Raw genomic sequence first — 15948 nt, forward strand, 5'->3', positions numbered from 1 at the left:
AGTCTTCTCATGAGATGGCCAAAGTATTGGAGCCTCAGCTTCAGGATCTGTCCTTCCAGTGAGCACTCAGGGTTGATTATCTTCAGGATGGATAGGTTTGTTCTCTTTGCAGTCCAGGGGGTCTCCTCCAGCACCACAATTCAAAAGCATTATTTTTTGGCGGTCAGCCTTCTTTATGGTCCCTCTCTCACTTCCTACATCACTACAGGAAAAACCATAGCTTTGGCTATGTGGACTTTTGTTGGCAATGTCTCTGCTTTTTAGATGGTTTCTAGGTTTGTCATCGTTTTTCTCCCAAGAAGTGTAGACATCTTTTAGTTTTGTGGCTGTTGTCACCATCTTCCTTAACACAGCAAAATTACCTCTCTAAATGTGCATACAGACAAGTATTGCAAGAAAATAATAAATAAGGTTTGGTCACACCTTTCTGTAATAAAAGTGTGCCTGTTCCTTTATCACAGAAAGCATGGCATGGAGATAAAGAAACAAAAACATTGAATAGAACTCCATTCAACATAAGGGTGTTTCACTTTGGTTAATAGAAGAGTTTAAGATACTGTCTCTAGCAATACATTTATTGGAATGCATAGAAAAGTATACATATTCATAATCAGTTGTTCTATACTGAAGTGAGGTCAACATAGCAACAAAGATTTTCGTCTGTAGATTATTGAATCTTCTGCTGTCTGTTAAGCTGCCAATATTAACTAGTGAGCATATACTCTTACCAAACCATCCTTACACTCCTTTTATGAAGCACAAATAAGGCCTATTCAACAGGAACCTATCCAAAACAACCACACTGAAAATATGTTTTGTTGGCTTTATTCTCAAAGTGTATAAATATGCCTTAATAGAATTTGTCCTGCATGTGCATTTCTGCAGTGGGGAAAAAATGGTAAATTACCAAGCACCCTCTAGTGCAAATTAGGATATGCATACAAGTATTTAGGATTCATTACTATTACCAACTCTTTTGTTAAAGGATGACCCTCTAGAATAACTCATCATGTATTTTGCATTTATATTTAAGGTACCAAAACTGAAAGAGCAACATCTTGCAGCAGAAGTTCTCTGCACTAGACTCATGCTAAGCAACTGTGGCCAGAATCCGACTGGTGATTGATGCTCACTAAAGTAAAACTGTATAATTCACTGTGGCAAACTGCCGTCAACAACTGAGGCACTGGTTTCATTACTAGGCATATGCCTGTTGCACAGCTGGCACCTGCCTTGCGATGTAACTATTGTCTTGTTTGTTAGTGTCAATTCACTGTGATGAGTTACAAAATGGCTTTGGACCTGGGTATGTCAAGGAGCACTATATAATCCTGCCTGGTCACTAAGATCTGCTGGGGAGGCCCTCCTTTGCACCCCATCATTGAGAACACTTCATTATATGGAGACCTGGGTGAAGACACTGTCTGCCATAGAAACCCAACTGTGGAATGCCCTCCCTTCGAAGGCCCAGTTGACACTGACATTTGCATCGCTTTGGTGCCAAGTCAAGATATGATTATTTATTAGAGCCTTTGGGGATTGATGATCATGGCCTGCACAGGTTTTAGTGATGTTTTTAATGTTTGACTGTTTTTCATTTTGTTGTTTGATTTTTAAATAGTTCTAAATATGTTTAGAATTATTTTATATACTTTTGTAACCTGAGATCCTATCTTGACGGTACATATATTACAATACAGTACACTGTAAATGCAATGGGTTGTATGTATAAATACAGTTAGGTCCAGAAATAATTGGGCACTGAGACAAGTTTTGTTACTTCGGCTGTTTACCAAAATAAATTCAAGTTACAGTTAAATAATGAACATGGGCTTAAAATGCAGTCTCTCAGCTTTAATTTGAGGGTATTCACATCCAAATGTGAAGGGTTTAGGAATTACAGTTCTTTAATATGTAGCTCCCTCTTTTCAAGGGACCAAAAGTAATTGGACAATTGACTCAAAAGCTGTTTCATGGACAGGTCTAGGCTATTCCTTCGTTATTTCATAATCAATTGAGCAGGTAAAATGTCTGGAGTTGATTCCAGGTGTGGCATTTGCATTTGGAAGCTGTTGCTGTGATCCCACAACATGGGAGTTCTCAATGCAAGTGAAACTGGTCATCCTTAGGCTATCAGAGAGATAGCAGGAACATTAGAAGTGGCCAAATGAAGAATTTGGTACATTTTGAGAAAAAAAGAACACCCTGGTGAACTTCGTAATACAAAAAAATCCTGGATGTCCACAGAAGACAACAGTGTTGGATGATCATAGGATCCTTTCTATGGTAAAGAACAACCCCTTCACAACTTCCAACCAAGTGAAGAACACTCTCCAGAAGGTAGGCATATCATTATCCGAGTCATTTGTTCTTCACAAGAACAAATACAGAGGTTCACCACAAGATGCAAATCATTCATGAGCTTCAGGAATAGAAAGGCCAGATTACACTTTGCCAAAAAAAATCTTTAAAAGCCAGCCCAGTTCTGGAACAGCATTCTTTGGACAGATGAAACTAAGATCAACCTGTATCAGAATGATGGGAAGAAGAAAGTATGGCGAAAGCTTGGAACAGCTCATGATCCAATATATACTACATCATCTGTAAAACATTGGAGGCAGTGAGATGGCACGGGCATATATGGCTTCCAATGGTACTGGGTCACTAATGTATATTGATGACGTGACAGAAGACAGGAGCAGCCGGATGAATTCTGAAGAGCCTCGTGGCGCAGTGGTTAAAACGCTCTATTGCAGCTAAAACTGCTTGCGACCTGGGGTTCAAATCCCAGGTAGCCGGCTCAAGGTTGACTCAGCCTTCCATCCTTCCAAGGTCGGTAAAATGAGTACCCAGCTTGCTGGGGGGGCAATGTGTAGCCTGTATAATTAAAAAAATTGTAAACTGCCCGGAGAGTGCTCGTAGCGCTATGGGGCGGTATATAAGTCCAAAAAAAAAAAAAAGTATAGGGATATATTGTCTGCTCAGATTCAACCAAATTCAGTGAAGTTGATTAGATGTAGACGACACTTCACTTTAGAGATGGATAATGACCCAAAACATACTGCAAAAGCAACTGAGAAGGTTTTTTAAGGCAAAGAAGTGGAATACCATTTTTATCCATGTATAGGACCCTATTTTTCCTAAAATCAATGCACTAAAAATTGAGGGGTGTCTTATACAAGAAAGTAAGCTGAGGAGAGAACAAAACTGCCCGTACCTTGCCTCTATAAACAGGCTTCCTTCAATCACAAGGCTTAGCTTCCTCCAATCAAGAGCCTTATGGAACTGATGTCAACTGATGCTGAACAAACCAATTGGAACATACCTCGTTGGAGGTGGAGCCTGTAGGCTCAGATTCAACTGGGACTCGTAATGTCCGAGCTTTCTGAGCCCAGAGGCTGAATACTCAAAGCTAAGCTAAGATTTCTTAATTTGGGATTTAGAAAAGGGGGTGTCTTATAAATGGAAAAATACGGTATTCTGCAATAGCTGAATCAATCACGTGATCTCAACCCAATCAAGCATGACCTTCACTTGCTGAATACAACATTTAAGGCAGAAAGACCCATGGACAAACTACAACTGAGGAAAGCCTTCAGTAAAGGCCTGGCAAAGCATCATGAAAGACGAAACACAGTGTTTGGTGATGTCCATGTGTTCCAGACTTCAAGCAGCCATTGCTTGGGGTTCAAATGTAATTGGGCCAATTAACACAATCATAAATAAAATGTTCATTTTTAATGATTTCTCAACAATCCTTTGCAGGCAATGACTGCTTGAAATCTGGAAATCCTGAAATACTAAAGTAGAACTGTAATGAACCAGCACTGCAGATCAATAGTTTAATTAAACAAGGAGGGAGTTGTCTATATATATCAAATTGTTGTACCATGAAAAAGTTATTCTGACCTATAATCTAAGCTGTGCTTTAGCTCACTGAAATGAAAAACAAAACATGATTGTATTTCACATACCTTTTGAGGTTTGGTTTCCTCTATTCCAGTAAATAAGAAGAAATGAAGATATATTTGCTGTATTTATAACACCAACTTGGGCCCCCAGACATATAAGACACCATCTTTATAAACATTCAAGTGGAGGGAAGCATGTTTTATTGGGCTCCTCAGTATTTTTACAAAATGAAAGTCCTCATATTTAATTCTTAGCAGATATCATGCATTTTAAGAATTCAGAGTGTTTTACATATGTTATCTCAAGGAACCTTACAACAGCCCTGTAAGGTAGGCCAATATGCCATATTACAGATGACAAGCTAAATGTGAAGAACAGTGGCTTGCCTACGATTTCTTAAAAAAATTTGTGGATGACATGGAATTTGAACTGGGTATATTTTAAATTCACTTAGCCTCCTTGCTACACAATAAAATGTCTTTAGGCATGGGAATTCAGGGGGAAGAAATGATAAAAATAGATTAAACAATGCTTCACTTCATTAAGAAAGTTTGTGTTGTCCTTTCTTGAAGTATAACTGAACAAGAATTTTATCCACTAAAAATATTATTTCACCAGTCTTGTGTCTCTCATCCTGCGTGATCAACATTGCTATTATATAAAATTAAAAAGTCATCAAGAGGATTTGCACCAGAGGAGCAAAAATCAATTGATTAGTCAGTCTTGGAAGCATTCATCTTCCAAAATGTGCCTATGGTAAAAACATAATGCATTTCCTCCTTTGTGTGTCAGTAGCAGAGAAACCATTCACTCAATTCTTTCTCTCTCTCACGCAGTTTCCCAGAAAAGTTCAACAGCAGAAGAGTTACCTACAAACATATAAACTGAGAAGGGAAAAAAATATATTATACATGGCTGTTTGAAGAAGTTGCCTTGTTATGGTTTTCGAAAGAAAGTATAAAATGTTATGCCAAGTAACTCTAAAGTGCCTGAAATGAGCATTTTTAAATTGATTGTAGCACTCCACACAGTAGTACTGTAAGCAACTCTGCCATCAGCTTGTGAAAGTGGCCTCTTTTGTCCTTCTCCCCCACCACCACCACCTTTTTCCTCCCATAATGGAGCCAATGGAAGATATTGGAGTACATTGCATGTCGTCATTCCGTTACCTTGTATCTATCCAGAGGGTCCTCCTCCTGCAGCTGACTCTCCCGCATCATTTGATACTCTCTCTCATATTTCTTCAGCTTCTTTGTGGGCACCTACAAAGGGGATAAAAATAGTGCTAGTATTACTAAAGCAACACACAGTGCAGGTGGATTGAATGCTACCCCAGCAAACACAAAAAGTAAGAAGTCTGCACATTAATTCACCACTGAACTTCAGTAAATTAATAACACGAACCTGCTAAAGGCTTTCTACTTCATTCCAGACAATAACATGACCAAACAAGGAAAATGCCACCCTGAAATGGAGGAGTGCTTGATTTATGGGGCAACCCCCTACAACCCAATTCCTGGTTTGAGGCTGTTGTTTTTTTTAAGTTATGTAACATAAAGGAAGTCAAAGAGCAAATAAAAACCTCCCTTTGCTAGCTGCCCACAACCTTATTTCAGCACAATTCACAAGCATGAGGATTTCCAGAAAAAAAAGCCTTGAGATGAAATCATTTTTCATTAGCTGAATTAGCTTTAAGAAAGAAAGAAAAAGAAAGTAATCCAAAATACAACATATTCTTTCTTTTCTTTATATCCATTGTTTTTTTTTAAAAAAAAAACTCTGGTTAGGAAATTAAGATCCAGTTTTGAAGTAGAGAAGCAGAATATACCAGAATGCCTTCTGTTCCCTCCTTGCTCTTTGCACTTGGGACCCAGCAACTTTCAGGCATGGCAGGTTGCTAGGATACCACTAGACAAGTACATATCTTGTGTTCTCTGATGCTTTACCAGAGCTGTTCTTCCAACAGAAGCGAGACAGGAAATGTGAAGAGAACCACAAGCTGGTGGGGAAACAGCTGCCATGCAAAGAAAGGCAGTTTGAGGAGCTGATTTAATGGGCAATGTTAGAAACGCCAACTACGGAGGGAAGAGCAATAAGTAAGATAATACATTAAAGGGCAATAAAAGACCTTTCTGTATCTTAAATTTTAAAAAATCAGGATTTTGGGCAGTGATTCAAAGTTACTAATTAAGTTTAAGGCACAAATGTAGAAGTGACATAACAGTCTACGTTTCCATAACATATCTAATGTCCTCACTGAAAGAGTGATATTGTTATTACGGGCTCCCGTAATACCCTGTCAGTTGTCACAGTGCACTAGGCTCAAAGTTACAGAAATAAAAGGTTTATTCATAGAAGAAGAAAAAAACAAAGTGAAATTTTAATGGTGCACAATAGGCGTATTCATCCTTTTATTAAGCTACAAGAAAACTAATCTGGAGAATCACTATGGTAGAAGGATACAGAAGAAAAATTAAATAATGTCTTCTTGGAGGGTTATCTAATCATAAAGGCAAAATCCCTACAGGCAAATCCAATATTAAGGCCAGTTCATGCATCAATGTAGTGGGGAGGCTGCTTTTGTCCCACCCTGTTTTAGCTATGCAGGAGTTACTTCATTAATCCCACTGAAGTGGTTCCAACACCTAAGCATTATGAGAACAGTACTGAAAGGCAACATTTCCTTGGCGAAAAAAATCACATGATTTAGAGCAGTGGTTCTTAACGTGGGCAATAATGCCCCCCAGGGGGCGATTTCATTTTTCAGGGGGGCAGTAGAATGAAAAGGGGCGGTGTGGGGGCGAAAGAACAGAAGGTGGCGGTAGGGGGGCGCTGGAGTGAGCCAAACCTGTGAAGACGACTGCAGCCACGGTGCTGGCAGTAGATCCAGTGCTGCTGCTGCCGCCAGATGATCCAGCTCTTTCTACCTGCCACGTCTCGCCTTTCTCCTTTAGGGGAGCACTGAGTGTGGATTGGGTGGAAGGAAAGGGTCTCTTGGGTCCTCATCCTCGCCCCGTGAAGCACTGCCTCGCACCCGGGTGGGGGGGAGACTAGGTAGGTAGGTAGGTAGGTAGGTAGGTAGGTAGGTAGGTAGGTAGGTAGGTAGGTAGGTAGGTAGGTAGGTAGGTAGGTAGGTAGGTAAGATATCATCACCTCAGGGAGGGGGGCGATGATAACTTCCTCAATGGCTCAAGGGCGCATTTCTTTCAAAAAGGTTAAAAACCACTGATTTAGAGTATCTGCTTAGCTCCTATGTCAACCAGCACAATATGAGAGACAGTAAAAGATGTCAGAGGAAAAGGCCACTGTATCACCACAAAATGCATCCCTTATCCATTACCACCTAGCAGTCAAATACATGTTAGCAAAAGTGACAAAGTCATTAGTAATTAAAGCTGTCATTCCATCACTATTTCAAAATAATTACTGCATTATAGCAATACAACACAATATAATCCTTTCATTTAAGAAATATACTATTACTTTATCATGATTTGTAGCCAAAATATTTTTAAAGATCCATAGAAACCGAACTGCAAAATTAAATGGAGACTACTACAAAGGTTATACTGAATGTTTTTTGACTAATGATAGATTCACCTGCTAGGTTATGCTTGCTTTTAAAGATAAAACAAAACACCTGAAGTTTTTGCAGTAATGAAAAGTAAGGAAGCTCCACTGAGAATACATAGGAAGATCAAGAAATGGATTATTGTTTACCATTGCCACCTCACCAAATGTCCCTGATTCAGCAATGGTGATTCCACAATTAATGCCCTGCCCATCAGCAGCCTGCTACTAACACCATACAGTATTGGCCCTGTTACTTCTCTGCAGCAAGACTAGCTCTGTTAGATCATTCATCCACACTGCAAGCACTGGGGACATAGTCTCTGAATTGCATCCTTTCTTCCTAGTCTCTTCATTTCCTATATATTGGAAGAGGAACCACTCTACCTGTGCAACAATTTAGAATGCTACTACACAGATTCTGGGTATTGTGGATATAACAGAGAGGGCAATGCCTAACAGTACAGTCTCTTTTCTCCCCCATAGATAGATAGAGAAGGAGGGAGGGAAGAAAGAAAGAAAGACGTCAGTAATTGCTTAATTCTCAAAATGTAACTCACTAAGTTTACAGTGCAATGCTGCCCCTAAGTATTTAGGGGTAATCTGGGTCAAACCCTGAGCTATAAAACACAGTATCAAAACACCAAACAGAAAGTTCCCACTAGAAATAACATGCTTACGCAATGGGATAGGTCAGATTGGGGTGCACACCCACAAACAGCTTTGTCCCTATACAGTAAAATATGCTAGTGCCATATGGTATAAATCAGGACATGCCAAACAAGTAGATGTAACTCTTAATGAATCATGCAGGATTATTACTGGCTGCTTGAAACTTACCTCACGAAAGAAGTCTATTATTTGGTTGGCATTGCTCCTCCAGAAGTATATGGAAATGAACAAAATAAGGTAATACAGCACTAAACCCATTCACTACATGGAGACCAACCCCCTAGACCAGTGGTCCCCAACTTTTTTGCCTCCGTGGACTGGTTGGGCATGCAGGGGGGGCATCTGTGTATGCATGGGAGGGGCCGTGCGTGCATGGGAGGGGCAGTGCATGTGCGAGGGGCAGGAGATTTGTCTCTGTGGCCTGGTCCTGGCAAGGGACTCCTGCCCTAGACGATAGCTAAAATCGAGAAAAAGTTTTCTGCACACCTCTCAAGCTCTAAAAAGTAAATCAAAAGAGACTGAGCTAAACCTATGGAAAACCAAAACACCTTACTGAATGGATATGTCTCCCCCCAGGACAAGATTGTGGCTGGAATACAGTGGTGCCTCGCTTTACGGCGATAATCTGTTCCAGGAAAATCACCGTTAAGTGAAAACATTGTAAAGCGGAAAAAACCCATTGAAACGCATTGAAACCCCTTCAATGCGTTCCAATGGGGTCAAAACTCACCAGCCAGCAAAGATCCTCCATAGGGCAGCAATTTTTGCTGCCTGTTTTGCGAGGAATCCATCCCACAAAACAGCGGGGAGCCACTTTGTTTACCCGGTGGCCATTTTGAAACCGCCAATCAGCTGTTTTAAAATCGCCATTTTGTGAAGAATCGGTTCCTGAAGCAGGGAAACGATCATCGCAAAGTGAAAAAAACCCATTTAGATAATCGTTTTAAAGATCGTCATAATGCGGTTTTGTCGTAATGCGGGGCAATCGTAAAGTGAGGCATGACTGTAATAGACTTTGAAGTGAAGTAGGAAGATCAAAGAATAATCAAGCAAAATGAGGCTACTTGGATACAGGACAAATTTTCTGTGACTGGAGAAATTCAATCAATGCTACACTTACATGCATAGATAACATTACTGAAGTAACCCACTTCTGGACAAAAATTGTCTAATTATTTTAACATTTTAAATATGTTTAAGCTTTATATTTCATATACTGTACGTCAATTTAAAACTGTAGTTTTAAATTGTGCAATGTCTTGATATGACTAAAGAAGAAAGGAAAAAACTTCATTAGGTGAGTTATCTCTGAGCACACTTGGGATAATCACAGTCTGTCAATCTTCACTACCTCACAGAGATATTGTGAGGATAAAAGAGGAAAGAGGAGAATCATATATGTCATTTGAGCTCATGGAGGAAAGGTGGGATAGATATAACATAAATAAAAAAAATGCAACTAAATATATCTATTAGGACAGCAATAAGGAGGCTACCTGATGCAATTATTTATGATTGCATCAGGTAGGGAGTGCTTGAAGCACTATGGGGTGGTATATAAGGAGCTTTGGTTTTGTGCAGCAGTTGAACTGACACTTTCAAAGGAGTAGGTATGAGAAGAGAGACATAAGGTCTTGTCTTGAAGATATTGCCAGAGAATAAAAAATCTCCAGCTCTTTGCGACTTACTTAACGGTGTACGATTAGCGATTACAAACAGTAACAAAACGCTCCCATGTATTCTCACCTCCTAACTGGAGTGTTCCTGGTCAGGATTCCATTCACCCAGCCATATCCTTTTCCAGCATGTTATCAGACATTCTATGCCATGCCTATGTTTCTCTCCCCACCCCCAACCCTCAACATTACTTACCTACAATGTCTCATGACATGGGTCTGGCTATTTGCTCAATTAAGTTTTATTTTCTAAGACTGAGCTCTGTGATTCCCCCCAAAACAATGACACCTTTCTCTTGTTTCTCAGAGATCCTCTTCAGGCTACATTTGTTTTGTTATTCTACACTTGAATTTGCGGAACAGAAGAAATGATTGATGACTTTTGATTGATGATTGAAACCTATTCTTTTTACTAACTGATTTTTTAAAAACAAACAAGAACATAGACTAGCTTGAAACAAAGGTGGTAGCTTTATTTTTTTCCTCATGACATAAACTAATCAATTTTACTGCATCTTAGCTAATTAACTTGCTTACACAAACCTGTCTTATTAATGAATTCATGTTTATTTCACTGATTTACTATCTTTACTGAAAGAGAAAAATTAAATCAATATAACATTTTAATATAATGTGTTTCAGTACTTTTATAGATATTGTTAAATGGATGAATGAAAGTAATTAAACAGTAATCAATTTTGCTTTTTCTCAACTCTTAGTACTTTAAATAAGAAATGATTTAATGAATTAAATTTATTTAGACTATCCTTGTTTTGTAAAATATTTTAGACAATGGTAATGATCAATAAACTTAAATCCTGGGAAGAGACACATTACTTTAAACAAGGTTAATAAGTACTGCAAACCACCACCATGAAAAACCAGTAAAAAGAGATGAAGAACCATCTCTTTCCATATCAACAGATAAAGATTTAAAACCGGTAACCGCAAGAGAATTCAAGGTAGACAGGATAAATCAGAAAAGACAAAAAAGTTCTATGGAAAAGTATCAAAGAAAATTGGAAGGAAGCAGAAGAAAGAAGAGAGAAATTAATTCAAAAAAGAGACTAAGGTCAGAATCCATTCCTGATTTACACTTTCCTAAGAGAAACTGTTTAATTCCTGACACCATATTGCTGCTGATTAATGAGTTTATTTATTTATTTATTTATTCGATTTATATCCCGCCCATCTGGTATATTCTACCATTCTGGGTGGCTTACAGAATATCAAAACAATTAAAAAACATAAAAACATTAGCATACAACAATAACAAATAGTGCAGGAATAAATAAATAATAAATAGCAAAGCAAAAGAAATCAGTAGTTGACAGGAGGGAAGGCCTGGATGTACATCCATGTTTTCAGCTGGCATTTGAAAGTACCCAGTGTAGGGGCCTCGCGAATCTCTGGAGGAAGGTTGTTCCAAAGGCGAGGAGCCACCGCCAAGAAGGCCCAGCTTTGAGTCTTTTCCCTCCGGGCCTCCCTTGGCGTCAGGCTCCTCAGCCTCACCTCCTGACTCGTGTGGGTGATCCGAGTAGATCTTGGTGGGAGCAGGCGCTCCGCCAAATATCAAGGTCGTAAACCGTTTAGGGCCTTATAGGTAAACATCAGAACTTTGAATTCAATGCAGAAACGGACGGGCAGCCAGTGCAGCTTGGCCAGAACAGGAGAAATATGTTGGTGTTTTCTCACTCCAGTAAGGAGTCTGGTCGCTGCATTCTGCACCACTTGAAGTTTCCACATCAGCCTCAAAGGCAGCCCCATATAGAGTGTGTTACAGTGGTCTAATCTTGAGATTACGAGCACATGTACCAAGGTAGTGAGCGCATATACCAAGATAGGGTCGCAGCCGGGCAATCTGCCAAAGGTGGAAAAAGGCGGTGCGAACTACCGACGCCGCCTGGGTTTCCATGGTGAGCGTCGGGTCCAGGTGTACCCCCAGGCTGCAAATCCCACTCCTAGCAGCCAGGGTCATCCCCCCCCCCAAATCTGAGAGAGCCACCCAGGCCACCAACTCTAAGGGTGTCCACCCTCAGAACTTCTGTCTTGTCCGGGTTCAGCCACAGCCCATTTCCTGCATCCACTGCAGTACGCCCCCCCAGGCAGCGCTGGAGGGACAGGATGGCATCACCTGCAGTTGGTGAAAAGGAGATGTAGAGCTGGGTGTCATCAGCATACTGAAGCCCAACTGGAATGGATCCAGGGCGTTTATCTCATCAGCGACCACCCTCTCAACCACTTTGCTCATGAAAAGAACATTGGCGATGGACCTATAATTACCAATCTCATCCGCCTCCATATTTTCTTTCTAATGGGCCTAATAAGTGTCTCCTTGAGGGCAGATGGAAACCTGCCCTCAAGGAAAAACTCATTTATTATTGCTGTGGCCCATTCTGTTGTTTTCAGCCTGGCTGCTTTGATTAGCCAGGCCGGTCAAGGGAGGAGGAGGTGGCTCAAAAGCGATCAAGCACCTTGTCCAGAGAATCAGGCGTCACAGGGTGAAAGGAGTCAAAAATCACTGGGCAAGGCAGAGCGCTGGACATCTTTGTTCAACTCATTGTATTTAAAAAAGGAGAGAGCTCCCGGTGGCTGGCCTCCACTTTAGATTTTAAAAAAGGCTGCAAACTGGTCAGGTGAGAAACTAGGGGGAGGCCTATCATCTGAACCGGTTCCGGATAGGTTGTGCACTATACAGAATAACTCTGCCTGCTGGTTGGACGCTTCGCTTATCCGGTTAGCGAAGAATGATCGACATGCAGCCTTTACCTTATTCAGGTAAAGGTTAGTTGCGACGTTAACAGCTATCCAGTTATGGTCTGTTGGGTTCTTCCTCCATCTATGCTCTAGCCTTCTCCTTATTTGCTTCATCATTCGAAGCTCCTGGTTAAACCAGGGTGCTGGATGAGCTCTACAACAGAGAGGGCGTTTAGGCACGATCGTGTCTATGGCCCTGGTGGCAGCAGCAGACCAGTTGTCAACCAGAGCATCGACAGGAGCGCTAGCCAGGTCAGCCGTCACCCCTCTCATGATGTCCTGGAATCCGACCAGATCCAGTAGTCTTCGAGGGCAGACCATAGAAATAGGTCCCTGCTCCCTGCGAGGGGGGAGAGCCACTGTGAGGTTACATTTTATTAGGTGGTGATCTGACCATGACAAGGGGACTGACATGAGGTCCGTCACCACCAGATCACATTCACTCCAACTGGAGGAAAAGACCAGGTCCAGCGTGTGACCACCCATGTGGGTGGGGCTGTTGACATGTTGGGACATGTTCAAGGAAGCCATGGTTTCCAAGAACTCAAGAGCTGACACAGATGCCTCTGCCCCTGCGTGCACGTTGAAATCACCCAAGACCAAAAGCCTCTGGGATCCCAATACTGCTGCGGAGACAAAGTTGGTCAACTCCGGAAGGGAAGTGGCTGGATCACGGGAAGTGTGGTTGTGATGAGATGGGTTTTGAGTTAAAGTCTTGTAAGGAATATGGGATTTGTAATTAAGAAATGAGCAAGAGAGGTTCCATCTTGTTTCTTCGTATAAAGTATCTTTGCTATGCTGACAGGTTGTTTTCTAGACGAGCAGAGAGAATGTTATTCTGATAGCCTGAGAAAAGGACTCGGTGTGATTAGATGGGAATTGTTGTGACTTTTTTGCGAAGCCACAGTAACCCAAATAACATCTGGTGTGTATGGGAAAGAAGTCATGTGGTGCAACAGGACTGTTTGCCTAGTAACGAACTCTGATTGGATGACATCGTGGGAAGGTGCGATAAGCCCTTGCCAGTTACTCTTGAAAAAGGAACTTTTTGCCTATGGACATTGTCTTTCAAGACCGACTCTTCATTCATTTGTGACACATGGGACTAACCTTTACTATACTGGATTACCCTTGGATTTATGGACTTTTTCCTAAGGACTATGCATGGACTATTTTCTATGGACTGTTACCTAGGGAATACCCTTTATGGACTTCTTTTCTTGGAATACTCCATATGGACTATGCTCTTGTAATTTTGTAAGGACTATGGTACATTTACTGGGTTTTTCTTTTCTAAGGATAATGGGACTTTTACTGAATTTTTCTTTTTAGTACAGGATTTTTGTTCTACAGGATCACTGAGGACTATAGCCTTTTTATAACCTACTTGGATTATTTTGTTTTTACTAATGAATTACTGGACTGGAACTGTTTTTATTCTTTTTAATGGTTTTTTGTATTCTTGTAAGGTTTTTGAACACTTTTCTATTTTCCATGTTTTCTTTGCCTCACTGCAGAGTTGTAAATAACCAGCACAATGCTAGTTTATTTGCTTTGGTTTAATTTGGCTTTGATACTTAGAAACATGCTTATTCTTTAATAAAATAAAGATTATAAAACTCAATTGGTTTTCTGAACAGTACACTTGTCATAGGGTCATCATGAGAGAACTGCCTTGGCCTAGCTTACTTAGAGTCCTGCCTGTGGTGCAAGATAAGTCTCAGGACTACAAAGCCCACATGGTTTTATTTCAGCAATAAAGAAAGGGCACAAGGGCATCTTATGTGGGCAGACTTGTAAGAGGGAGTGTTGTAGCATGGCTAGCTGAGTTTGGACTCACTCAGCCCACTTTAGCATGTGCAAACTCCTGATTGCTCTCTGTCCAGGCTTACACGTGTGTTTTCGAACCCGTGTTTGCTGGCAGTGGTAACCCAGCAAAATCCCAATACAATCCCTGGCCCCAATCGACACGTGGAGTGCCTCTAGACCTGGCTTTACCACCAAGGAGCGCCTAGTAACCTCCAAGCTGGATTTATAAACAATGGCTACTCCCCCCGCCCCTCCAGTCTACCCTGGTGCTGGACAGCATAACCAAATGGACAGAGATGAGCCAGGGGAGGACCCCCCTCCCTGCTGATCCACGTCTCGGTTATGCATGCCAGGTTTGCATTATCCTCTAGGATAAGATCGTGAATTACCTGGGGCTTTTTGGCTATAGACCTGGCGTTCAACAGTACCAGAGTTAGAGTGGAGGCCTGGCTGGGCTGGCTACCTCGATACTGAAGGTTGGTCACAGTCTCAGAACAACAGACAGCCTTCAAACATCTGTTCATTGTTCTTCTCACACGAGTAGGGACTGCGCCAACGCCATATCTCCCTCTACCTGTGATCACCGGGATGTTAAAAGACCCCTCGCTGGGCAAACAGGTCTTCCATTCCATATCAATAGAAAAGAAAAGAAAGTAAAGAACAGAACGCTAAATAATACCACAACTTAAAGAAAAGTGCAGGACAAATACAAATATAAAACAAATACAATATTATACAGTATTATAATTAAAATCTCAATACAAGAGCCCCATATATAAAATTAAATTAAGAAACAACAAGACGTTTGTCAAGGAAAATTACAGGCCTGAGCAGAATGGAGTGTATTAATGAGAAGCCATAATGATCAGGTGTGTTAAAACAGAGCCAGGATGACTCAGCAGTGCTGATGCAATTCAGGGATGATGCAACTCAGGGATGATGCAATGTGTGACCTGATTGATTATGTATATAAGTGTGAATTGTACAGTCAATTGTATCTTCCTGCTTGAAGATCATTTCTACATGTTATGCTGCCAGAATGCTGTAAATACTGCTGTAAATACACATTGCTGAAGGAAATGCTGCTGGACTGTGCGTGACTTATTTCTGAACTGCCTGGACTGCGATTCACTCTGCTAAAACCGTGATTTGCGCTAAGAAACGCTGACAGAAGGTTATGGGCCCAGTGCTATGCCCTGCGATACCTGTGTTGTGTCAAGGAAGCCGGTGAGTACCAGTGGGTACCAGAGAGGCAAGAGAGAGTCCAGGGAAGTGAGAGTTCTGCTGTTTACAGCCCAGGAGTGGAAGAAAAATGGGGGACCAAGAGAAAAGCAGGCGTTTGGCAGTATGGGAGTTTTTCCAGTAACCAGACTGAATGAAAATAACTACCAGACGTGATCAGTGAAAGCTGAGATGCTCCTGAGACGGGAGGAATTGTGGGAGATAGTAAGCAGTCCCCCTGCTGCCCTAGATGAGGAGGAACAAAGGAAAAACGAGAAAGCTCTATCTACAATAATTCTTTGCCTGGAAGACAGCCAACTGACTGACGTAA

The 15948-nt window shown here is 41.2% G+C and overlaps 1 protein-coding gene across 19 annotated transcripts in view; it reads right to left on the reverse strand.

Annotated features, from left to right (window-relative positions):
* Positions 1-15948, reverse strand: part of RABGAP1L (RAB GTPase activating protein 1 like) — a 244204-nt gene that overhangs the window by 28074 nt on the left and 200182 nt on the right. For 13 of the 19 annotated variants that reach the window (XM_020798552.3, XM_020798554.3, XM_020798551.3 and 10 more), the window contains one exon: positions 5082-5174. In XM_020798552.3, coding sequence (XP_020654211.3) covers positions 5082-5174 — 93 coding nt within the window. Of the gene's footprint in view, positions 1-4095; positions 4797-5081; positions 5175-5316; positions 5447-5740; positions 6850-15948 lie in introns of those variants that run through there. The other 6 variants (XM_078392403.1, XM_020798556.3, XM_078392408.1 and 3 more) reach the window with 3 other exon arrangements.

This window comes from Pogona vitticeps, chromosome 4 (genome assembly GCF_051106095.1).
Source record: "Pogona vitticeps strain Pit_001003342236 chromosome 4, PviZW2.1, whole genome shotgun sequence".
NCBI classification, from domain to species: Eukaryota; Metazoa; Chordata; class Lepidosauria; order Squamata; family Agamidae; genus Pogona; species Pogona vitticeps.